Consider the following 27,264-nt stretch of genomic DNA (forward strand, 5'->3'; position numbering starts at 1 on the left):
TATATCGAGTTAGATTTTATATTTTATATATATATATTTTTATATAAAAATTCATATTTTAAGGTTTTTAAGGTAAGAAGAGGTGGTTTTATAAATCAATTCTTTTGTATAAGCAATAATAATTAAATAAAATCTTAAGTATTATTCTATTTAAACTAAGCTTCACTTACCCTTTACATTTTTCTCTATATTCTTTATTTACCTATCAAGAAAATTTTCCCTCCTTTTCCACCGTTCTGGTGCAATGACTGAAGAAGTGTTAGGAACACCAAAGTCCTTAAAGGCAGGTGGGGGTTTTTATTCCAAATGCCAGAAGAAATAATATTCTTTAGCATGGATGTACAAGTGTACAATAGATGTACATAGATGTAAAACAAGGAAAGAGGCTCTCTGCAGCCTGCACCAGTCTCTACACAGAATCTAATGGTAATCAATATACTTTACCGTAACAATGGCATAGGAGGAAATGCAACTATACCTACGAAGTTGTTTCTACTTCATTTTTAAAATCATGCTGTGTTGCCAAAATATAATGTATATATAGGTCTGTATTACAGATTTCAGTCACCCTATGTTGAGACTTCATAACTTTTCCATACTTCACATCTTACTCCATAGTATGTCTGCCTCTAGAATATACATCTTTTTGTGACATTTTGCACTCATGGTGTGAGAATTAAAACACTGGTGTTCTCACCCTGAGAAACTGAGCCATACACAAGCATATTTAAATGAAGTACATTATTCTTATTATCAAAGAATGAAGTATTAGGAGAATTTTCATTGGAACAATTACTTCCATGACAACAAGAACATCATAAAGATTTTAAGCAGGACTGTTGGTACCACCTATTATTAAGGTTGGTCAGTGGTTCATATTTTCATTTGATTATAACTTTGCTTAGGTTCAATGGTCTGAACTTACATTTTCCATGCTGAATGAACAACTCAGGATGGAATGATTTGCCCTTTTTTGCATTTCTGCCATAAATGTTCAATCAAACAGATCTGCTATTCCCAAGAAAGTGTCTAAAGAAAATTAGGAAAAATTCAATACTATTTCCTTGTACAAAAATCTGCAATGCTACACATTTTGGAAAAGAGATTTTTATAAAGTCTGTCAAGAATGTTTCTGTTGTTATCCCATTAAAATCTTCAAATCTGCTCAAGGTATAAGACTCTAAAAAGATTTCACTACACAACGGATAACAATAAGCAATATAGAATTGACCAAATCATTCCTCAGAAAACTATTGCCTGGAACTCCTGATAGCCTTATTGGTACTAAATTCAGGAAGTTCACATTCTTAGGCCCTTTTTCATAAGAAGGCACATGAGACTAAAAAAACTGAAAGAGAAAAGGTCAGTAGGTGGACAGAATGCAAAAACTTTGAACTTGTGATAGTAAACAGAAGTGACAAGGAAAGATCTGAGAGTAAACAGAACAAACGAAATTGGGATGACTGGTGAGGAGTCAATGTATTTGTATGTAAGTGACAACACAGAGAGCCTAGGTGAAAGAATGAAGGGAATGAGTGAATTAAGATGAGCTGGAGGAGAGAACTGGTAGAAGGGAGAAAGGTTAATGACCAAATTATGAAAGGGAAAAACTGTGACTCTCTACTCCTTGAATTATCCATGAAAGTCAAAGAGAGGTTTATTCACATTTTGTTGATGAAACACTCATTCTAAGACTAGGAAGACTGTGATTTCTACAGTTCTATGATGAACTGAATTATCTGACAGTCCATTGCATGTGTATGCCATTGCATGTCGAGAGACTGAGGTTGAATATTAGGAAAATTTTTCCACTGAAAGAGTGGTTAAATATTGGAAAAATATCCCCATGGAAGTGGTGGAATAACCATCCCTGGAGTAGATGTGGCACTTCATGACACACTTCAATGCAGCTGACGATCTTCAAGGTCTTTTCCAACCTTAATGATTCTATGATTATATATTCTGTCTATAAGGGATGGCTGAACAACAGAGGAGGCTACTTGCCCAGGTTTCTGCCTTGCTAGCTAAAAGGAATGCTTACGGGAAAGGGAAGACTGCTCTCTTAGGCTGAGCATCTGGTCAGGTTGAAAAATATCATTTGAGGCAGGCACTGAGGGGTGGCCTATAGGATGAGGGAGATGGAGACCGTGTTTGAAACAAAGGGCTTGCTGTTAGGTAGAAACAAAAGCCAAATTTGTGCAAGATAAATTTTTTTAAAGACCTAGGGAGAATCTATGGGGTTTTCTGACCCAGAACACAGGGAGTTCTCTGATTCAAAAGCAAAGCTAGAAAAAAGGAGATGGTGGAGGAAAAGGAGAATTGTTTAAAGCCTCAGGTAATTTTGATGTTTGAAACAGACAACATCTGATTTTTTTACAAAAAGGATTACCTTGTTTCTGTTTATGTGTTTTCTAAATAATCCATCTTTAAAGACTGAGAGCCTTTAATGTCTTTTGGTGTACTCTTTAAAAAAAAGGAAAATGGAGAGCTACTTCCCTCAAGATTTTCCTCAAGCTGAGTTTGTCAGAGTCCAGACATGCAAAAATTTTGTGATACAAAGTAGAACATTTGAATCATACCATTTACACAATTTTTTTCATGCAGCAAGTTTTGACTTCATCCTTTTCTGGGAGTACAATTAATGCCATGAATGGCTACCAGCTGAACTACAGAATGTGTGCAGCTACATTTGAAGATACTGGGAACAGTAGCCCAAACTGAAGGGCTAAGTACTCTGAGAATGACTTTCCAGGTATTCAAACCAATCTTTGATTTATCTGATAATGCATCTCAATGTTTCAGTCACAAAATGAGGATAATTCTACCTCTTCAGTTCTCCAACCCATTTTGAAAATAAATTCAATGTTCTGTTGTGAGGCAATGAAATACCATGAAGTCATGGGAAGTATAACAGATGATGTTATGATTACCAAGCTTGTTAACAAAACAAATCAAAGCAGGTTTCCGCTAGTGTGAATTGAATAAAACATGGGCATTACATTGAGTAATGCTCTGCTCAAAACATTGCATATGAGCTCTTTCATGAAGAAGGCAAAAACACAAGAGGGAACAACAGAACAAGAAAAACAGGACAAGAACAGAGGTCTCCTTCTTTCTAACTGATAATTTTCACCACAAGATGAAACCCACACATTTTACATTCAAAATGTAGAGTTAGCTTCAAGTGCCAGCTACCTGAAAATTTCATCCCTCAGTGAATGCTAATAATCTATATTCCATGGTTACTAGAGTATAGTAATTAGAGTTGTAGCTTTAATCTTATGCTCCAGATAAATTTCATTAACAGAAGTATATTATTCCATTAATATATTTCAGAATTCCAAGAAAAGCAGAAATATGCATTCTCTACTGTTCAGTTGATATTACGTACCGACCTGGTCAAACAGAGAGGCTTTCCAGAATGGACCTAAATAAGAATCAAATGTCACTGTTGAATGGCATGGGGGAGTGGAAAGCTGTCAGCAACAGTTATTTATTTCTACATACAGTAAATTATGGCACCTAGCATATTTTAAGACAAATTGAGACAAAACGAAACTAGGCATGACCTCTATGATTTCTTTTCTTATCAACTTCTTATGGCAGTGTAACTTAGAAAAATAAAATCTTTGTATTTTTGTTAAAAAACAAGGTTGGGGGTGATATGTGTACCTTCATTTCATGTTTCCATTCTTTTTCCAAGGGAGATTTAGAGGTTTTTTATTTATACAAGGAATTATATACTTTAGATGAATGATATTCTTATGGTACTCATTCCTTACTTTAATTTCTGTTTGATTTCCCCTAGGCAGAACTTTGTTTGTATATTTATCTGAATTTTAAACAATATTCGAATACAGCTTTCAAAAAAGTTCTTTGTCACTCATTTCATGTCTTGCTCATAGTTACAATATTCTTTCTCAAACAGTTGCAGTATATGTAATCCTAAAATCTGCTTTAATCCCTGAAAGAAGCTTGTTGGAGTTTATCAGTGTGGATTTGGAAGATATGTATAACCAACTCTACACATGATTAGAATCTGGATCTGTAGACTTACTAAACCACCTGACTCCCCCACCTTGAGCAAAAAGCATTTTTAGCTCTGTGGCAAAACATGCAGCATCAGAGCCTTACTTAGAAAAACTTAAATCCTTCTACTTTCTGAGAAAACTGTATCATTTTCTTCATACTTACATGTATGCTACATGTGCCTGCTGTGGTAACCTGCCTTTTTTTCAGTGAATTGTCATAATCACTCACAAGCTGTAGAGATACAGACATTTAAAACAGAGGTCATAGTATGATTAAAATAATCTGACATTTCATAGCATCTTAAACTGCTTTCAGTAGTGAATTATAATCTATGATTTTAAATATAATATCAAACTAATTCTATGGATGAACATAAAATCTAGAAAATATTTGCATTTTTAACCTCTTTATTCTGTTGTGCAAGCCCCAGAATAAATGTGAGAGGTACAAGATTCTCTCTGTATCTTCTTGATACAAGAAATTTTTTTTGCTGTGCTTCTGGCATTCAGATTGAATCAAACTTGCATATGATATCATTTTGAATAATGTTAAAATGCAAGTAAAAGTGGAAACAATATTGTTACACTATTGCTAACTTTGCAGGCACAGAAAAAATTCTACAGAAGTGCCTTGGTAACTAATTAGTTTTAGCTACTTGATATCAGTAAGGCTTTCTACACAAAGAATAAGTGCATATAAATTATGTATAATTATTTTACAATAGATGCACTATGTCTATATGAAGTCCAGGTTCAGTTTGTAAATCACTGTATGTGCAGAAAATATTTTTCATGAATGCTTTGCAGCCCCTAGTAATGCAATTAACTAATTACTGGGAGCAATTAGTTAGAGATGTAAATATGTACTACTTTGTGAAGTTTGTTTACCCTTATAAATATTAAATCACATAAACAAAGTTCTATCTTCAGGCTAACTTCAATACATTAAAAGAAAATTCAGAGCCAGTTTAGAGACCTCTTGTGCTGTTTCATTGCTTTTAGATATTTTAGGCCGTAGTATAAAATATTTTTATTATAGAGTGAACAGTGGCAGAGCTAAAAATATGCTAATGTTCATTACTTATATTATATACTTTGTAAATTTGTTTCAATATTTTGTTTCAATAACTTCCACTGAAATATTTTGAGCTACAACTGAAACTGACTTAAACCTCACGATATATTGAGCAAAACTACTCAGTGCTATGTGATGCTACATTTTCTCTTTACATATTTTCACAGTGTGTTTTTATGATTAGAGTGAATTGAATAGATTAAAATTGAATAATGCAAGAGTAGAAAATCTTAGGATTAAAGTTATGGAACTGAAAAAAATTTATTTGATTGATTGATTGATTGATTGACTCTGAAGAGTTGGATAGCAAATGTTTTCTGTTTCACGAAAGTTAGGGTTAGGAGAGACAGAGATTTCAGAGAAGGAAGAATTTAAAGCATAATTGGGCTCTTCTAACTAAGATATAACAAAAAAAAGAATAAATTACTAAAAAGAACCCCAACAAAACAAAGCAATTTCTTTTAATTCAATAAGGAATTAATTAAAGTATAAGAATGTGCTAATACTTAGGCCCAGCACTTGAGAAACAGCTGAATTCTTTACTTTGATATGGAGGATTTGGAAGACATTTTGGAGCGCAGGGGTGTATCATATAGTCATCCGTAATTAAAAAAAATGCACATGATCCTTTATTATTTATTATAAAACACAGGTTCTACTTGTGAAACAGCAACAGTAATAATTTACAAATGCAACAAAGCTCATGTGTCATTCAAAAACACATTAAAAACATCTGTTGATTCACAAGACACACCTTCTGAACACTCTGTTCATTGGCCTGTCTGTATTTTGTCCGTGATCTTGTCCAAGACATCTAATTTCTTTAAATTTCCACTTTGCAGATGTAAAAAATTAAGTCAAAATATATCTAGGTATTTAATATTTCATGTATCCATCGGGGTACAGGAGATGCACAGAAGCAGATCTGACGGGAACAGTTTATTTCACTAATATGAACAAAATTTATGTTTTAAAATATGCTTTATGTCTAATCTGCTTAGAAAATTTTAGAGTGGGCATGACAGAACTATTGGAAAAATATTTTTAGTGGGGAAGTTATACTTGTTAATGAGTCTGCACTTAAAAAATAACTTTGTAATGGTACTTTCCGTGTGGAAACCCACTTCCCCCACAACAAAAACCCCCAACTAAAACAAAACCTCGAACCAAAACCCAACCATCAAAACCATAATGACTCTGTTTACATTTTAGATGAGCTGGTAGCCACCATGCATGCCAGAAGATATAAAACCAGGTATTTTTATATTTTATAAGGCATTCTAAGTCTAATGTAATCTCTAGAAATCTGTCAAATTTCATTACATTTTTCCTTCTCTCTTCTTTCTGAAGTCCGCACATTCAAATTTTCTGCCTAAATTAACAGAACACTGATATTTTCAGTTCCCTGACTAAGTCTCTAAAGGAAAGGCTGTTACAGCTACAAATATAATAGTATTTGCAAGCTCCACTGTATTTTTATTTGCACCTCATTCACAGTGTAAACTCTGAAACTCCACTTTTTAAATCCCTCTTACATACATCTGATGTTGCATTTATTTTAGGTAATCAAATGCCATTATATGGGTTGAAAACAAAAAATCTACTTTCATATCTAAGTAACAACATTCCACAAAATATCACTTAAATATAAGACCAAGTAAAAGGATACTGAAAAGCAGAATTAACCTTGAGAAGTGCGGTTATCATTCAGTAATAAGATGAACTAATAGATTAGAGGGTTTCCAGGGTTTCCAAATTTCCTGTCTCTTTCAGGTTCTTGAAACTGAATGAGCAGAGTCTGGATGTCTTTTGGCCGTGATATCCTAAGGACGAAGACTGCATACCCCTTGAAAGTGAAGTCCTGAATTACTGTTTATTTAGAGATTCAAAGAGTAGCTGAGCTCACACAGCTTTATTGAATGGACAATCCATTCTACCTTTATCTAAGGGACTGAGGGAATGAATAAACAGAATGAAAATAGGAACCTTCCTAAAGCATAGAAAAGAGTTTCTGGGAAACTGAAATATTAGTATACTCATTTACTAGCTTGATACATATTTTACAATACTACGGTAGCTTAAGTTTCACCTGTGTGAAATACACTGCACTCCTGCAGCAACAATTCATGATATGGGACTTAACATTTTAAGTATATGCCAACTTTAAGTATATACCAACTAATGTGTTATGAAACTGCTCCGCAATACATGAGATGTCTCCACAATACACTTGTCAGAGATTGTTTCATATGCTGTTGCTTTCCAAGCAAGTGGCTGAGTTTACCAAGGAGAAAGATCTTAGCAAATGGAGAAAGACCATATGACACATATGTACTGGTACAGACCTAGATATGCAGCCACATGTCTGCAACATATCTGCAGTTACTTTCCAGCAGATCTTCCTCGCTCTCCAGTACTGCTATTTAAATATCCTACTTGGATAATGACAGCATACATTTATTTTTCTTTGTTATTATTACTGATACTTTTTCCTACCTCTAACATATATTATTTTACTTACAAAGGGAGGTGAAAGAAACAGCTGAATATCTTTTCCTCTAAGTCTGATGCAAATGATCCATTTGATTCTGTACAAATTTATCTTACCCATTATTAATACATACTGTTTTATTCTTCATGTGAATTTTACATCCAGCATTCTGTCATCATATTCCCTTGGGAGGTTATTGTTTTTCTTCTCCAACACCTTGATTTTACACATTCTCTAGCTCTAATTTTTGAATGCTTTTCTAGGGGGAGGATTGTATTGTATCACCACCATTCATTTTGCAAGTTCTGTTTTCTGCTTTACTGGACATTCAGCTTCTCAAAAAAGGCATAGTACAGAGAAAAGTTGAAAGTTTTACTATGCCTTGCACACCATTTCATGACTTTTTCTCTGCCTTTCTTCATGATCAATTAATACCAAGGAGTGGTCTCAAACCAAGGGATTGCAAAAAGAGTGCTCATCTATGTATTCAGTATAAGGCAGGTATTTCATTTCCTTTCTGAAGCAATCATAATTAACTATTCTCTATCACAGAAAAAAAAAAGAATTCGTTTCTAAATTTATGCTACCAAGTTAGAATTGCCTGTATTGCAAGCTTTAATTGTAAAAATCAGTATTATTACTCCCTTTTAGGTTTATATTCATTGGAAACATGACACGTGAAAAAAAAAGTGTCTTTTTTTATATCTGTGTTATTTAACAATGGAATGATAATTAAAAAAATTTAGAACTGAACTAGAAGCTGAACTACATTCATAAGAGGAAATAAACATTAATTTATCTATAATGAAAAGAAATTTGGTCTTGTATAAGACAGCACTACAAGAGAAAAAAACAATCAAAATACTGGACCCATAGAGCTCATAAGGGGTAGTAAAAATCAAGTGATTTTTCAGCAGCTCAAAACTATATTGACCTGAATTTTTCTGCTGAGGTAATTTATTCATTTTTGTTTTGCCTGCTAGAGCCAAATGCTTGTCGCTATATGTAGCCCTAGAGCCTGAAAGAATGCACAGCTCATGTAATACGGTAAGTGCTATCTCCAGTCAGGAAGTTCCTCCTGTGATATTTAAGTGCCAAAAAAAGATGATCTGCAAAGTGAAGACAAGTACATAGCATTCCTGAGTATCTGAAACTGCCAACAAGACAAATTGTTTTTATAGTAAGTGCCTAAGAAATGCATTAGTACCACTTCCACTTGGAAGCCAAAATGAATTGCAACATAAGAGCAAAACAGCACAATCTGTTGTAAAGCAAGCCTACGGCAGACAATGACGTTGGCACATGCAGCATAAAGGAGGATATGGAGGAAAGTTGTTCTGGATGTGGAGATATCTAATTCAGTACTACTAAAGTGAGATGCATCTGGGGCTTGGTTTAGTTTTACAAATAGACACACACAGAGGCGTCAAATCCTGCAAGTTGCATAGCAGAAGCCCAAGACCATATATTCTGAGCTTCTACCCTTTTCCTTATGCGACATATTTTCAAATGAATTGTCAGGATGCAAAAAATACATTCAGCTTCACTGGATAAATACCTTTGCTTGATTGATGTCTCCGGTAATGAGCTCAGTCCAGAAATGAATAATGCTAAACAATGAGAAAACATCTTGTTTGTCTTTGGTTTATGTCCCATCTACCTTTCACAGTGATTTTTTCTATGAATTATCATTCACAGTATTCCTGATATTTAACAGTTAATCAAAAGTGAAAATTTAAGGCATTATTTTTTAGATAACTTCCAACTATCTTCAGTTTTAACTGTCTGAAAAAAAGCCCTCAGTCAAAATGCTCTCTGTTTGTTTATGTATCTTTTTGCAAAGGCCCTAGATCACTTGGATAGATATCATTTATATAAATTCAATTAGCATTGATGCCTTTTCAACTGGTTTTGCTGACAGCTAAAAAGGATGCAATATTGTGTGTGTTTAGGTATCTTCAAAACTAAGGTGGTAGTAAGATAATTCAAGTTTCGCTCAATAAGTTTTTTTCATTAAAAAAAAAAAATCTGTTGAAGGATCAGGCCTTTTAGACAGTTTAATTAGTTTGTTTTCTCATTACAAGTTTATCACCCAACAGAGTTTTTTAAGAATTGGAAATCAGATTATAGACTTAGTCCCCTTTAATAACTTTGCATTCCTGTGTGAAAAAAAATCCAAAATAATCTGGAAGCAATTGTCTTCTAGACTTTTTCCTTTATAATTTGATCAATATTGTTAGTATTTCCACTAAAATAATGTTTGTGCTAGACTTTGACTTATATTAGCAAATTTATTATTTCTCTGAGCTTAAAGCAAAGTTCTTGCTCTGTTCACAGGCCCTAATTATGTAATTTATGCAAATTTTCATGAAAGGTCTTTCACAATATTCAACAGATGGTTCAGAATTTGAAAAAGAATTTAAAAATGAAGCAATAAACAGACAGTTTCACTGTCATAGAGAAAAAAATGTTATATAACCATTCAATAAAACGTGGTAAAAAGCCCAGCTAAAACTTTTCAGTATGTCTCTATCTATATATCGAAGTGCACATTGCCAGGTCATATTGAGCTTCTCATCCACTGCTACCCTCAACTCTTTCTCCTCAGGGCTGCTCTTGATCCATTCTTCACGCAGCCCGTTACTCATACTTGGGATTGCCCTGACCCATGAAATCCATGAAGAGTGCACAAGCTCACCTCTCAAACCAGCCAAGGATGACATGTCCCTTCCCTTCAGCATGTTGACTGCACCAGACAACTTGGTGTTGCGTGCTGAGGGTGCACTCAATCCCACAGTCCATGTCACCAAGACATTAAACAGTGCCAGCCCCAAGACTGACTCCTGAGGAATACCACCCATGAGACTGGTCTCTACTTGGACATCAAGCCACTGACTGCAAGTCTTTGAGTGCATCCATCCAACCAATTCCTTATTCACCTCATATTCCATCTGTCAAATCCATGTTTCCAGTTTAGAGACATGGTTGTCATGTGGGACAGCGTTAAATGTTTTGCTCAAGTCCAAATAAATGACATCAGTTGCTCTTCCCATATTCACCAATGCCTTAACCATGTCATAGAAGATCACCAAATTCATCAGGCAAAATTTGCCCTTAGTGAAGACATCTTGGCTGTCATCAGTCACCTCCTTATTTTACACATGCTTTATTACGCTTTCCAGGAGGATCTGCTTCATGATCTTTCCAGGCACGGAGATGAGACTGACACCGGTAGTTCCCTGGGTCTTCCTTTTATCCCTTTTATGGGGGGGATAATGTTTCCTCTTTTCCAGTCAGTGGGAATTTCACTAGAGCACCAAAAATTCTCAAATATGACAGATATCAGCTCAGCTGCTTCATCCACTGCTCCCTCAGTACCCACAGATGCATCTCATCAGGTCCCATGGTTTCGCACACCTTTAGGTTCCTTAGGTGGTCTAACTTGGTCTTCTACAGTGGGAGATTCTTTGTTCTCCCAGTCCCTGACTTTATGTCCTGTGACTCAGGCAGCATGGCGGGGACATTTGCGATTGAAGACCAAGGCAGAAAAGTCATTGGATAACTCAGTCTTCTTCATCTCCTGGGTAATCCATTTCCTTCCAGAGAGGGTCCATATCATCCTTAATCTTCCTTTTATCGCCAACTTACCTATAGAAGCTTTTCTTGTTGCCCTGATATTCATGGGTGGGTTTAATTCCATTAGGGCTTTAGTGTTTGTATTCTGATCCCTGGCTGCCCAGTTAATCTCTCTGTATTCATTCCAGGCTATCTGTCCTTGATTCCACCCTCTGTAGTCTTCTTTTTTGTGTTTGAGTTTGACCTCGTTCATCCACACAGGCCTCCTGGTGTTTTTGCCTGACTTTGTCTTTGTTGGAATGCACCGCTCCTGAATGCACTGGGGAGCAGATCATAGAATATTAGCCAACAGATTGACTCTAGGCAGAAAGATATAACACACACACATATATATATAGGTATATAGATATATTTATATAACAAGAAGTTTTAGCTGGGCATTGTTTCTCATATATTATGAAATATATATTCTTTCACATGCATCTACACATATATTCATAATTAATGAATAAAACCCACTTTTTAAAAAAAAAATTAGTGTATACTTTTTCATGGCTTCAAAGACAAGGGATTCTCAAAGTGTTATTAATTCTTCAAAATATTAGCATGAACACTAAAAGATATAGTCAGTCAATAGTGTGTGCAGGAAGTCTGTGCTGCAATTAGCATGTTTGCAGTACTAACTCCCTGATTTCGTTGCCTGTATGTTCGGAGGTATTAAACTGGAAGGAAGCATACCAGAATACAGAGAAAGGGATAGTTTGCGCAAGGATCTTCATAGTTGTCTTGTCTGCCACCTAGTGTCAAGCTTGTTCATCATTCTGATGCTGTAGGGGGGGTTTAATATTTATTTGTTAGTTATGAATCAGCTGGGGGTTCACATTGGAAAAAACTTCTAAGATTCAAGATAACATTAAATGCAAAACAAAAAATATATTGGGCTTTGATCCAACATCTCCTGAAACTGATATTTCATATTACAAATGTAAATTATGAAAGCATAAAAGAGAAAGAGGTAAAAAACCCCAGCAAATACGATTGGTGGAAAAAAGGGGCTTATAGGCATATGAAAATCTAAGTAGCCTAATTTTTAGGCTGTTGAACACTCATAAATCTCATTAGCTTCACAAGATTTATGGAGAGCTTGTCTGTTTCAGAATAGGAGAAAATAATGATCTGTGAGAAAGACTTACATTGGAAGTTCTTATTTAGTAGCTTCTTATTTTATTTCAGGGCTAATCAGATCTGATTACTTTTAAACACACATTTTAACTGTTGCACGATGATTAAAATATCTCTTTCATGCTTGACTGCAAAAGTGGCAAAGAGGCCTTGATGGGTCTGGTCCTTATTCTTGTAACAAACATACATCCTTCATACTTACTATATATAATTACTTATTATATATAATCTGGTCTCACCTGTTAACTAACTATGAAGAGTTTTATATGTTATCAACTTACAGCCTAGGCACTGAGCTCTGCAATGTCTATGCTTCTGCCAGATTTAAAGGATCCTTTTCTCTTTTCTCTTGAAGCTTGTATTTTCTACCTTTCTTTTGTCCCACTCTAGTCTATAGAAAACTTTCTTGAAAACTTGTATATTGGGAAGTTCTGAAAAGCTGGGGAGAGAGCAGCATCTGTTGTCAGAAAATAGCCTGGGGTGTTCAGATGCAATGTCTAAAGCATTTTCTCTTCCTCTGCAGCAGGCAGCTGCAGAAACTGATCTTGGTCTGATAGAAGGTGCCCAATACAGAAAGCAGGATACATTTCTTTGACCAAAGATGAATGTCCCTTGGTTTGCACATACCAAAAGAGCAACCAACCATCTTCTGTTTTTCAAGTCATTCTAGTAAGTTCATGAAGAGATAAATTGAAAGTTAATCTTTTGTTATGATTTCTGACTAAGCAATCCAAAACTTCATTCCTACTTTTGTGAAAGTATCCTTTTCAAAAGACTGGGCTTCCACTGGTTATTTTTGGGTCAGAAAAACAAACTTTCTTTGTGCTTCCAATACACATCTCTTATGTTCTCAAACACAGAGTCAGCTGACTTCAGGACTTGGCACCTGCAAGGCTGCAAACAGTACGAGTAACCCAAGATTAGAATGTGCACCTTTCTGAAAACAAAATGTGATTTATTTCCATGCAGAAGGGGTATTCACTGACAAGAAAAAGAAAAACAAAGTTGTTGGGGTCTCCTCCGCCTGCCATGGAGCCCTGGGAGAGGGGCCCTGAGGGCACAGGCACGGGGTTTCCCTGCCCCTGCTCAGCCTCGTTCCCATGGGTTGGTTTGTGTTCCCTGCGCGGGCAGAAGGACCCTTGGTCCCGTGACTGGAACAGTTCCTGGGCAGAGCTCCGGCCATGCGGCTGGAGAAATAAACATCTCTGAAACATCTACCAAGAATCTGTCCATATATATTTCCTTTCCACAGGACTCCTGATTTGGTGCATTGTGTTACAGAATCCCTGCTGTAACACAAAGTGTGCGTACTCTTCTACCTATGCTTGGTAATTTTTTCACATCTAGATAAAGACACAGTTAGCCCTGCCTCCACTTTTGTCTGCAGTTAGACCCATTTTCTTGCTATGTTTCTCAGCTGTATCTGCCATCCACCTGACTGATTCCGACTAGACACTGACAACTCTTCCATGTGCCATCCTGCAGGGTAGAACAGTTACCTGAGTGAGCCTTTTGGTTTGGGTGGTGTTTTTAACTCCTATTAAAGAGGTTAAGTCATAGAGTCAGCTTTCCACATCAGTTACAGTGGCTTTCGTGTGCAGATAATTGTCAGTCTACTTCTCAGTCAATCCTTACAATGCTTTACATATTTGCAGATTTTCCACATTATGTATACAATGCCCTAGGAGAAGTAAATGATGGTAAAATAAAATATTATTTACCGTCAACAAGTGTGTGCTAACTGCTGATACAATTAACATCTGGCAGCAACGTTCCTGAGCTAAAATATTACATAATTTATTCTATTTTATTCAAAAGTTTTTCTCAAGAAAGAGAACTACAGCATAAATTGGACTAGTTCATTAATCTCAACTGTAGTTAAACAGTGATGATTCAATATAACCAGAAGGTAGTTATACATCTAGATAAATATAAAAACAATTAAAATAGTTAAATTTGTATGGTGGGAATAAATATTGTTTTGAGATTCTCTAAGCATGAAACATTGCCTCGCCAAAAAGATAAGATACAGAGCCAAACAATTTTCCTCTTGAAGGGAACCCACTACACCTCTTTTAGGAGATTTTATTGCTATCTGACTTGAATAAAATAACTTAAAATATTTAGTAAAAAGCAGAGGATATAATTATTTCATGTTTAAAAATAAACTAACCATGATACTGAATTAGTTCAAAAAGATCACATTCTACTACAATCTTAGTTTTTTCTTCTTACTTGACGATAATTACAGTTGTTATTGACTAGTAATAATTGGCACTAACAACAAAGTCAAAAGCAAGACTGAGATAAAGATTAAAACTATTTCTATTGAGTTGAAATGCAGGCAAAGCATTTATCTGTGTATTGTTAGAATCAAAGTGACTAAACCCTGGACTATTTACTTGTATAAGGAGAGAGTGACTTTTCCTATCCAAATTATAATAGTACTGCATTTCTGCAAATTTTAAAATCAAATTCTTCTCAATAAGAAAATAAATATACCCCTTAATTGAATGCATACAGGGTACATTTGTTTTAGAGTTCCCCTTCCCTTCCCTTCCCTTCCCTTCCCTTCCCTTCCCTGTATCCTTATCCTTATCCTTATCCTTATCCTTATCCTTATTACTATTAATAAAAGGAAATAACTATAGGAAAAGGAAATGCATTAATGTTGTTTTAATGATTTGCCTTTAACCCAAGAAAGAAAGAAAGAAAATTCAAAGATAAGGCTTCCAATTAATCTTTAACTTGTAACTTAAAAGCACTGATTTCAAGCCTTACCAACATTGCAATTATGAAGGCACAGGGGGAATGTACTGTGGACATAGTCAAAGTTTTAATCCTAAATATGTCTGGCTCTTGTGAATTTCTCATAGCTTTAAAATTTAACATCATTTCTGTGTGTGTTATAAACATATGTGTTCTTGACCCACTTCAAAAAACAACCACAAGTGAAATACCATTTCCATTAATCATTCAAGAGCTTTGCAAGAAGATTGCATCTCAAGAGATGACTTTTCACTGAAGTTTACACTATTCGGCTTGGTTTCATTATTTTTTACATATATTGAGTTGCAGCTGCTTGTTGTTCGGAGCATTGGTTTTAGAACTTATTCCCATCCTTTCCATCCAAATTCACACCTTGTCACTTAATATCCTGAAGAGAAAAAATTAATTTCTATGTAATTATAGTTTTGCCCTGCTGACAACTACAAAAATTCATTGTAAACTAGTACCTTGCGAATGAAATTCTATTTTCATCCTTTAATCACTATGTAATGAGACTACGAAGAAGATGTTTGTACTGTGTTGAAATAGTAAATAGATGTAATAATAATTTTTCACCCTTTTCATCAGATTTTTTTATTAATTTTTAATGGGAATATGGATCCACACTAGTGGCTCTCCTTGCAATACTAAAACCTAAGTTTATTATGTATTTGTAGAAATTACTTTTTCTATCCATAATATAATGTCATGCTATGTTGGAAATATTGTGTGACTGTTATTGGCACTAATAAGACAGTATCATTTAAAGAATCATTGTCAATTAATCCTTTAAATCCTATATCTGTGTATTAGACACTGAAATTTAGCATTGCTGCACCACAATTTCTTCATGGATCTAGTTCTAAAATCCATTACTCATGAGGAACATACTTAATTCAGTGTTGAGCATTTTAAAATCTGTAATTTCTGTTTACCTGTCTGTGCAATAAAAAGTATAAGGAGACTGAAAAATATCTGTAGTTGAATATTTGTGCTCACCCTTAGGAAGTTGCATGATCCTTGACACCTCAATATTTCTCAGACAAGGGAGATATCCTTGACTCTTGAGCAGAACAGTAATTTTGGGTTTTTACATAATAGAAAATTAGATAATAATCTACGCTTGTAAGAGCAGGTGAGGCAGAAAAATTTAAATTCAATATGGAAGATGCAAATTGTCAGGCATAAGTCTTTGCTACTGTGCTTGAACTAGTGAAGCTCAGTGCCGTCAGAAGGGTCTCTGAAATGATAGTTATTGCAACATTAGTTGAGTATAGTTCATAAGAAGTCCTTTTCAAAACCTACAGGAATGCTAGCATTATCCAGAATTGATGATTTTAGCTACTTCCTAGCTTAAGATATTTTACGATACCTATTAGTCTGCTAAATGATTACATTTTGATCCAAAATTTCCTTAGGAAATAAAGGGAGTCAATTTCTTTTTTTTTTTTTAACATAATTATTATGTATTTGTCAGCTCAACCAATTAACTCAGTTGGTGGTCATCTCCCTTGTTGAGAGAGCTCAGGTATCTTGTTCACTCAGACAAAAGTTTCTTCCTCTACACACACAACAAAGGATGTGGTGACCCAGATGGACTAATTACAAGAGCATGCAAGGATCCAGGTCTCAGGCTGCAGGGCGTGCCAGAGCCTGGCACTGCTCTCTGAGGGCAGCAGAAAGATCAGCTGTGAAAGATCAGATCAGATCAGAAAGATCAGATGCCATCAGGTCGACAATGTGCTCAGCCTAGTGGCAGAGATGAGAGATGAAGTGGAAAGACTAAAAGGTACTAGGGACTCTGAGGAAGAGATTTACTGGAGGAACTGCACTCTACCATGCCTTGGACAAATGCACCCACCATCCACTTCACAAGAAGCAATGGATCCCCCACCCTGTCACCCGCAGGCAAAAGAAGGGGGGACCTTAGAAATGGAGGGGAGGGAATGGAAGAAGTTTCTGATTGGGCTGGCAGGCAAATCCCCTGGAAGGGGAGCAAAATATGTGCATGAATGAACAAGGGACTCCTGTCATTACTCAAGCATAAGCAGGAAATACACAGAAGTTGAAAGCAGTCAGGCCGCCTGGAAATTTGGCAGGAGGTATTAGGCTTTAGGCAAAGATATAGATCCGAAAACAAATTCTGCCAAGTCTGGAAAAGTCATAAGCATGCAAGAATCACTCTTCATACAGCTGAGTGCTTGATAGTGTTTACCTAATAAGTTTCTGACTATTTTTCTTCTCAATAAATATGTCCTTATCACAGTTCCAAGTGTGATCAGGCTGTGCATACACCAAAATATGCAGGAAATTAACATCCAGCTCAGAGGTAGAAGGGAACAGGGGGATTTTTCCTGCTCTTGTCTGCTCTGGATTAAGCCCCAGTGCTTGAATTAAAAGATAAGAATCTGCTTCTCCTGTACCGTCCACATCACTGATAAAAAGAAAATTATGGAAGATTAACTCCTTTGATTCAAATATGTGGGGGATTTGGCCTGGAGAAGACATTAGACTCCTACAAAGCCTTACAGAATTATTAATAGAGTCAGAAACAAATGACTTAGAATTCAGGGTAAGTTGACTCCTTGCTGGTCAACAGCAAAGTCCACACCCAGTTGCCCTCTCACTCTTCACCTCAGCAGGATATGGGAGAGAATCAGAAGGGATAAAAATGACAATAGCCTCATGGATCATGATAAAGACAATTTAATATTTGAAGAAAAGAAAGACAAACACACAAGTGGTTTAAAGACATTTACCACCTCCCATCAGCTGATCAGTTCCCAGGCAGTCCTCCAGCTATCTTTGAAAAACTACTCCCCCACAAGCTACTTTCATTGCTGAGCACAATGTCATTTGTTATCAATGTTCCTTTGGTTAGCTGGGGCCAGCTGCCCTGATATTGTCCTTTCCCAGCCTCTTGCCCACCCTCAGCCCACTCTCTGGGCAGGGCAGAGTGAGAAGCAGAGAGGTTCTTGACATTCTGTAAGCACTTATCAGCAATTACTAAAACATTGGTGTATTAATCAACAGAGTTTTGGACATAAAACTAAAACACAGCACCATATACGATACTATGAAAAAAATTGACTTCATCCTAACCCAACCTAGTAGAGAATTATACTGTTATGGCTGGAAACTGCTAAGAAGGAAAACCAGATCCAGGGAACAGAGACTGTAACACATTAAACAAAGAAGTTGTTCAATAAGCAGCCTGAATTTAGCTCACTTTTGTCTCTCAAGTGAATGATCTAAAAAATTATTCACTGCAAACCAATAGGGATTTTTTGCTTATTTTTTACAAAAAGATAATTATTTATTTACTTATTGGTTTTTCTGAATTAATCAAATGTTTCACAATTATATTTTAGTTAATTCACAACACCTATATGAGGAAATGAAAGAGTAAGAAGAGATGTTAGGTAATGAAAAGAAACACAGCATTTAAAAAAAAATCTATAAATTTTGGGTAATCAAATCTGATATTCATTGCATGAATTTCAGAATGCTTTGTATTACCTCATACTTCACATGTTCAAAACAAATCTCATTTCAGTAGCAGCTGAGACTCCTCAGCAGCTCATATTTCAAGATTTCCAGTTATGCTGTTACTAAAAAAATTAGTTTAAGCTAATTTCCTAGGACAATTGAAGAAATACTATGTCAAAGACAAAAGATGCAATTCCAGTAGTCTAAGAAAGTATCTGGGTTTTTTTCGGTTTTGATATCTTGAAATGAAATCATCCAGCTTTATTTTAAAATACAGAACATAAGATATGTGAGGGTAAAACTTATGAATGTCCCATAGATGATCACTCAATGCCAAAGCATGAGGGATGTTGCAATAGTTTGCCTTTTTGAAGTAGAAAGACTCAGACAGTACCCCATGGTACAAGACCTTTTGGAGCTGAAAAGAATAAGAGCTGCACTGCTAAATGACAGTAGTATGGACATGGGACAGTTGGCCTGGCCGATGTTCCCATGAAGGCTATGAAGTACTGCCAAAAACATTAGCCACACATATATACCTGCTTTTTACTATGGGCACAACCTCACAATGTTGGGTTTATTTCATATTCAAAAAAATATGAGTCCCTGAATTTGTCTTTCTTCTTCTCTTGTCAATGTCATGTTTTTGTATGTTACTAAAGGTACCATCAGTGAAACTGTGGAATGGTACTGATAGAAAAATACCAGTTTTATCCTGGAGTAACATAACTATAAAACTGAACATTGGTACATAGTGAACATCATTTCTAACTCTCATTTTGATTTGCATCTTTCAAAGAATGATTGTTCAGGTAAGAGGAATTATTTGTACTAAACCCCAAATTCACTTTAGTTGATACTATCATCTAAGCCTTTGAAAGAACATTAAAAGCACCTGTATTTTAAATTGCAGCTGATAAAGCAGCAAAGCTCTTGCTGAAGATAATGAACTAAAAAGGGATAACATCACAGTAGAATCAGACAATGGCATTCAACTGTCTGTTCTGCCATAAAGAAATGTGCTATTATTTCTTGATTTAAGATTATGAAGAACACTGCTCAGGTAATATTCACATTTTTTGAAAGATATTTATGCATAGAGTTAGATAAACAAAATGCTATCTTCTAAGGCTGCTGGAAACCTATTGAACACAACAAATTCCTTTTGTCTTTTTAAAAAGCCAAACGGTAAGCTTTCTCACACTAGAAGCCTGTTAGCATGTAATTCATATTCCTAAACTCAAGCCATAAGTAGGGGTCTCATTGAGTTTTAGGATGACTGAAAGAAGAAAGAAATTGTCCAGGGTTGTCAGCACTGGAACAGCAGAAAATAGTACAAATGTATGATTTATTGAAAGCAATTTATTCACAACAAACAAAAAAGGTAGCCAGCTACTTTGAAGAAAACAACCATCTCTAACTGGTTCAAGGAACGCAGTGATTTTGAAAGTCTATACCTTTAGACAGTAAATGTAATCCTTTTCAATACTTAGAGAGCAGTTGTATACTCTATTTATAAAAGAAAAACAAAGGAAAAAATCAAGTAAATTCCCATCCATGTAGGTGGTGCGCCTGAATATAAGATGGTCCTTTACACTTATACATGAAGCATAATAGCAAAAAAGTCACTACAGAATATAAAACAGAGAAGGAAATCCCAGACTTCAGCTTTAAATGAGATCACCATGATTTTTTTTTCTTATGCTGAAAAGCAAATAGTGGCACAAATTACATCCTTTTTCTTTCCTGTTCCATGGAGAACTGATAACCAGAAATGGTGGAGCAATTTTCTTTTGCTCACTATAGATTAGTGCTGAGTGAAACACTGACTTCTGAGGGGAAAAAATATTCAAATTTCATGGAGCTTTTGCCAACATTTGATCTAGTCAATGTTACTTTTTTCTACCAAAATGCACTTAAATAGCATATGTTATTTTTTTTTAAAAGCTAACTGTTTTTTACTAATCTTCGCGGCATTTTAGGTATGGATACAGATAAGTTTTAGGAAATGCTACTTTTTCCTTCTCCTAGATAAGAACTGGTTTTGATTTCAAATGAAAGACAGCTGTACTTACTACTCTTTGTCTTAAGAAAAGCATATTAACAACAGAAAAGTGTCTGGTATTGCAGAATATTTGTACAATACTGAAATATTTCCTGCCATTTTAAAGAAAATTAGGAAATTATTTGTTATGTTGTCATTAAAGCCTTTATACTGTGGTGATGAAACTTGTAAAGATCATTGTTCTCAAAATTCAAGCTCAAATTAGTTTCAAAAGGAAATAAAGTAAGAATAAAGAAAATTTTAAAAGAGGCTGGAGGTTCAAGATGACTGTTTTAAACTGATAGATATAAATTTTAGGTGGCCATCTCTGTGGGAGAGGTGAGGAAAAATTTAGTTCTCAGAAAGCAAAGTTTAAAATCTATAGTTCATCAGTGAAGAAGGGGTGGCATTTCTGAAAATCCCCATCACACCTATGTTAACTTCAAAACCCCTCCATTGTGTAACTCACTATCTAAGCTAGGTGTCTATCTGGTTTCTTTCCATTAGGCAATTCTTTCTGCTCAGGACCTAATCTGTCAGCTTCTTCTAAGATGGATCCCTAATGGTGGCTCTTTCAAAGGAGATGTAGCAGTGCTTTTTTACCTGTTGTCTAATATTTCATATTACAGCACCTTGCTGGGAATTAGGAGAGGTGGGTTCTGCATCTGCTTTCACAGCAAGGGAATTAAATTTATGTCTTGAGAGAATACTGAAAGGGCTGAAAGGGCAAGAAACCTGATACTTGAAGAAGGAGCTAAGCTCCTGTCTCGGAAGGATTAAAACTGAAAAAAAATTAAGCCTATATGCTATTAATTGTAAAACATATTTGTATTATATTATGTCAACAATGGGAAAAAGAAAGGAACTATTTGCTATGATTCTTTTTAGCCATTGGAGTCTAATAGCCTCTTTTTCTTTCATTACCATGTTTGTTTGCAGTTCAGTAGACGAAAAAAGGTGGCTTCCCAGAATTTAGAAGACAATTTTTTTCTGCCTCAAGATGATTAAAACAAAAAAAGGAAACTTTCAGATTTCTCTAAAAAAAGCTAAAATCAGACAGTGATTGTGAAGAAGCTGAGCAGTGCTAGAAGCTAGAAGATCAGGATCATGGCCATTTTTTCAGAATGCCCTTATAGATCTCAGTGTTTATTTTGCTGTGCCCTAGTCAAGTACAGACATAAGTATGAAATAGATAATCATATCTCCAAAATAAATACCACTAAAATGTGTGAAAGCAGTGAAGATGTAAACTAATCCTTTAGATGCCTATAAACTTAGGCTGTAAAATGATACAGACATACGGAACAGCTATTTAGAATTTAGGTAGGACGTCAGGTCTCCTTGATAAGATTTCAGCAGAACCAACACCATTCAGAAATTCACTGCTTTGTTTCAAACATATTTTTAGAACCAAGCAAGTAATTTGAAGCAGGAGATTAGGTTATCTTTCAGATCAAGTATATCTAAATCCTATCATACAGTGAGAAGTTAGGCATACAAGAACAGAGGGAAAGAAGGAATAATGCAGTCCTAGGAAAAAAGGAGAATGATTTTATGCATATTTAAATGGGTTTTGGATAGCTACTTTTTCATCAGCCTATGACTGTACTATGACTGAATTTTTTTAATTCTTTCATCTTTCATTAGATTAAAAAATAGCATAAGGCAATGGAAAATGGGACGTAGTCCTCAATCACTTGTATTTCATTGAGTCAGGCAACACAATGAAAGACAAAAATTTAAAGGTATAAAACATACATTATTAAGTCTACCAAATAGCATTCTTATTCAATATGCATGTATCTGAGCAATACTTTTAAAAATTGTTGCAATTTTATACCATTTCTGAGTGTATCCGAGGGGTCACAGCTCTGATGGAGTGGAGACATTCTCCAAAGTTACCAAGCGCTAGCATATTCAAATATTCCTTAAGCATAAACTTTGTTAAAATCTGTGCAGGATTGACATGTTTTGATGGGCCTTATCCAACTCTGATTATTGATAGTACTCTTCCTTTGCAAAAATTAATCACCTGTTTAAAAATTCCCAAATTTTTAAATTCTAGAATGTCAGAAAATGAAAAATGATATAATCTAGCCCATTCTCAGCTAAGGTATAAATCTTCATTACTTGTTAGTAAATACCTGACAAATGCCCCCACCCCCCAATATGTAAACATGTCCAAAAGTCAAGATAGTAGCTTTTTAGGAGATTGATTTGGATGGAATCTATAAGATACAGCTTTTTTGTAATAAATCTGGGATTAGAGCACAAACTTAAAACCAACCTGTGTATACACAGCACCTCTCCAAAAGCGAAATGGGATCATGACTGCTATGATCAGCTTCTTCCCCATGTCTGCTTTACAGTTTGTTTTGCTCTGTGCTAATAATACCTTTTTGTGTCTGCCTGTTCTCAGGTAACTGAGCAAGATAAGTAGTCTGTTTAGAGGAAGATGGTTTCATGTCTTGCCTTGTTCCCTGCATTGGCACACAATAAAGCAAATGGGCATGAATTTAAGGGTTTGCCTTTCCGTGAGTGGTGACATTAGTATTTATGTATTACATGTCTTCATAAACCCCTGTTATTATGAAAAAGTGTAAATATATCTTTCATACTTTAGAAGAAAGATATATGGAATTAGCTGAGAACACTTGTAATAAACAGAGCTTACCTGTATGAATTAGGAAAAGCAAATAAAGGAGATAACCTTTCTCCCATTTCTTTCTCTGGACTCTGCAGTATAAGAAGAGGGTAGAAGTTATGGAGAAAAGTAATTTTGTTCATTGGACCCACTGATAAAGTTGGCAAAGAAAAATAATCCTTTTTTCCTCAAAAGCTTTCCTCAGAGATAAATAAGCACTGAAACCTCTTTCTCTGAATTGCTGGCTAGGAAGTAAAGGATGTGAAGTGTTCCTTCCACGCACCCTGTTTCTGCTGCTGCACTCAAGACAGCAAGGTTTAAAAGTTTCAAAGTCACTTACCCCCATTAAAATTATACTGTGGTATCACAAATGTTAATGGCTAGCTGGTGCCTTGAAGGTAGAATCATCCTTTCTGCTGTGCTTCCACCAAATGAGTGAGAATGGTGACCAAAGGACAATCAGTCTCAGCTCATGTCTTCCTCTCTGTTGTCTGCTTACCCCAATGCCTGAACATCTTGTCAAATTTAATTCAAGTCAAACAAGACAGAAACAGGGGTTAGAGCCATGATTCCTAACCCTGCATGTTTATTTCAGTAATGAACAATAGCAAGCTTCTTTTATAAATATATTTGATTCTTGCTAACAAGTAGAAACAGGTTCACACTGCCTACAAGATTTTCCAGGATCCACGTGCATTCAAGTTTTCTTCAGAATCTTTTCAATTGCCTGTTTCACCATAATTTAAAAACAAATATTCACATGCAAAATATGACTTTTAAAGTTCTGTGCAACACAAAGACATCACAGTCCAGTCTTAGGTAAGGTGTGATAATCACTGCCACAGCCTGGAGTGAACCATGTTTTAAGATTCTAAAAAGTGTTGGGACAATTGTTCCAATTAAATTTCTGTTATGTATGGGGAATTAAAGGATTCAACAAATTTCACACCAAAATAAGCACAAATGCTATTCTAGCATTTTTTAAACTACACTCTCTCTTTGATTTTACCCCATTTGCTCTGTTATATCTAAATTTATATAACCTATTGACTCTGTATGATAAAAAGAAATAGAAAAGAAATCCTAAGATACTAATCAAATGAGTTTCCTTTAGTGCTGAGAACCAGCAAAATACATAGCATAAAATGACATTGCTATAACACAGGAATCTGAAAGGTCTAGAGTAATTTGTACTCTCTAATTATTATCAGAATTTGCAGAAAGATACACCATGTCTTATAGATTATAGAAGATATCTTCAGGTTTTATCCTCTGATATAAAAGTAGGAAAGTTCAAACAGGTCCAAAATTCTATAAATAACAATACTGTATTACAGTGTTCTGAGAATGTGTCAAGTCTTGAAGAGCCAGATTGTGATCCTGGCTTTGTGCCCACACCAGGAATTATGAGGCTGTTCAGCATTCATACTGCCTACATTTGCTGCCTATATAGCTCCTAGCAAGTTTGGAAGCAAGGAGCTTCTGTAGAACCATTGATTTATTTGCAGGTGGATGGTCTACTAGAAAATTGACCATAAATGGTATAGAACTCTTCAACCCTTAGGAGTCCTGTAAAGTAATCCACTCTAAATACAGGACTGATACATACTGGCATATTTCTCTACCTGAAAAAGAGAGTGGGATAGAAGTGTGAGAACACAGAACTCTGTGGCTTTGAGTCATTATGTGACTTTTTTTTAGGCTTGTGCATTATCATTGTTAGCTTATGAGTCAATTCTAATTTACTCCATGCACTATGGGGAAAGAACCCTCTCCTGACTCCTGGTATCTACAGTTCCATCTGTCCTAATAAATGAAAGAGAAATGTTGCTTAAGCACTGGACCTCTGTTCATCTACACCTGCTTATTTGGCAATTCTTTCCATAGCTATGCTTTAGACTGCTCCAAATATTTCTTTTTAAGACAAGGCCTGCACAGGCTTTTGGAGACAGTTTTCTTCATGAGCAAATCTCAAAAGTCTATGCAGATAGAACTCTGTCAGATTTCCACCAGTTTTCTCTCCATATATTTTACGCAGTCCTCGAATATGGTCCTCACAAACTAATCACACAGTTGCTCATCACAAATCCACATGTCACACCTCAAAACTTCCAATAACAGGATCCTTTGAGTTTCCTAATATAAATTGCTACTCTAGGAAGCTGCAAGATAATTTTCACATTAGTTCTGGCATTTTAATCTTGGTGAAGATGGGGGAAGTCCACCTGCCACTATCCCCCAGACCTGTAAATTAAAGATGATCTCTCAGGGCCTTCAGTGTTTGTCTAAAAGACAGAATCAAACACTAGGTAGTGTGGATTAAGCAAACCTGTGTAAGACTGGCTATCTCCAACAAGTGTGGAAAGGAGCTTGTCCTTTTCACTTGACCTCAGAAACTCAGTTCTCAGAAACTCTCCTTCCTTGACTGTTTTTTACATAGTACTGTGAGCATAGTCTCAAGTAACTGTCCATTCACTGGCCATTACTATCTGTCTCTCCCTCAATTTTTTTCTATTAACTTCTTAAGAAAAATATCATTAGTACAGCACTACCCTGAGAAAGCAATTTGGTGAGTGTGGGGATCCATAAATACAATCCATAATTTAAAAAAGTAGGCATTTACATCATTTTGGGATTTTTTAGACACTGTTTATCATATGCTTCTTCAAATGCAGTAACAGATGACTGTAAGAACTTCTAGTGCTATTGTGAAGGCAGACCTCTCTTTTATAAACTGAACACTCCAGTCGTCTTCCCACTCATTGCATCCTACATGTTGTCAATCTTAGTTTCAAGAACTGTCAATCAGAAATGCAGTGGGTGATATGTGTAGTATTTTTTAACCACACTAAGGTGGGTATTTCTTTGATTTTCCTTTATTCTCTTGATTGCAAAGTGCAGCATGTGTCTTGCATACAAGCAAACACAAAAGTACATGGAAAACAGTATTTTGAAAATTGAAAACAGAACTGTGGTACAGTAAACCTTATAGCTAATCAAAGTCTTATTGTTAGTCCTTATTTTTTTATACACTGGTTCCAGATATTATAATTACCTCTTTAGGCTTAGGGTTATTGATTTAGTAAGAGCAGTTATGAAACATTAACAAAAGAAAGAAAATAAGTGCCACAATAATTTGTTGAAGCACATTGTAGCTTTTACAGTTATATCAGTGTAGGTGATCAAGGTACCAGGAGAAGGAGGAGGAGAAGGAGAAGGAGAAGGAGAAATGAAGAAGGAAAAAGGAGGAAAGTGTAGCACAGGAGTGGAAATAAAGACTGTATTAAATGTGTGATTGACTCAATATGTGATTTTTATATTTTAATACTTATACAATAACTGCTGCTATTGTTAGAAATGTACAGATATCTCACATAACACTGTAAGCTACAAGAAAAATGCTGTTCTTATGTAATTCACCTATGGAATTTCTGTGGAAGATTTTTTTTACTGTTTGAGGGAACACATTTTTGACAATCTTTCAAACAATCTCAAGAGACTTACCTGCTGCCATTGGTATCAGAAAATGGCAGTTTCACTTATCCTTGTAAAGCCTCTGATGACATGTAATTTAAATAACTTGCCAGACTTGCTGAGCTGCTTTGTCTCAAAGGCATTAAGACTGACCAGTTGGTGATCTATTATGGTGTTATTGAATTGATACTGATATTATTTCAGCAGTAGTACATACAGAACAAAAAACTTTCAGTAGAGAATAAATGAAAACAAAATTGCACACTCTATTCTGGTGCTAAAAAGTATTTTCTTCCTGTCTTCCCCAGTAGCTGAACCTTTTTCACTGACAATTCATGATGATTCAGTGGGTATTTCAGCAACATCACAAATTTTCAATTCAGACCTGAATGACTTCATGAATTTTGTGGGGTGGCCAAGAAGTTAAGTACTGGTGGTAGTAATCCAGCTTTAAAAACATACATACTTACACAGTTTGAAATAGCAAAA

At 35.5% G+C, this 27,264-nt stretch overlaps 1 protein-coding gene across 7 annotated transcripts in view; it reads right to left on the bottom strand.

The window, feature by feature from the left end:
• The window catches only part of LOC108449138, a 63,065-nt gene that overhangs the window by 12,024 nt on the left and 23,777 nt on the right, over nt 1-27,264 (bottom strand). Inside the window, exons 3-4 of one of the 7 annotated variants that reach the window (XR_001865265.1) lie at nt 10,296-11,492; nt 9,156-9,207 (exon numbers count right to left, since the gene is read on the bottom strand). Coding sequence is in view for 2 of the 7 variants with exons in the window: in XM_017744387.1 (XP_017599876.1) it covers nt 11,100-11,492 (393 nt within the window). In the remaining 5 variants the exon portion in view is untranslated. The other 6 variants (XR_001865264.1, XR_001865267.1, XR_001865266.1 and 3 more) reach the window with 6 other exon arrangements.

Source organism: Corvus brachyrhynchos, unplaced genomic scaffold (assembly GCF_000691975.1).
Source record: "Corvus brachyrhynchos isolate BGI_N302 unplaced genomic scaffold, ASM69197v1 scaffold17, whole genome shotgun sequence".
NCBI lineage: Eukaryota > Metazoa > Chordata > Aves > Passeriformes > Corvidae > Corvus > Corvus brachyrhynchos.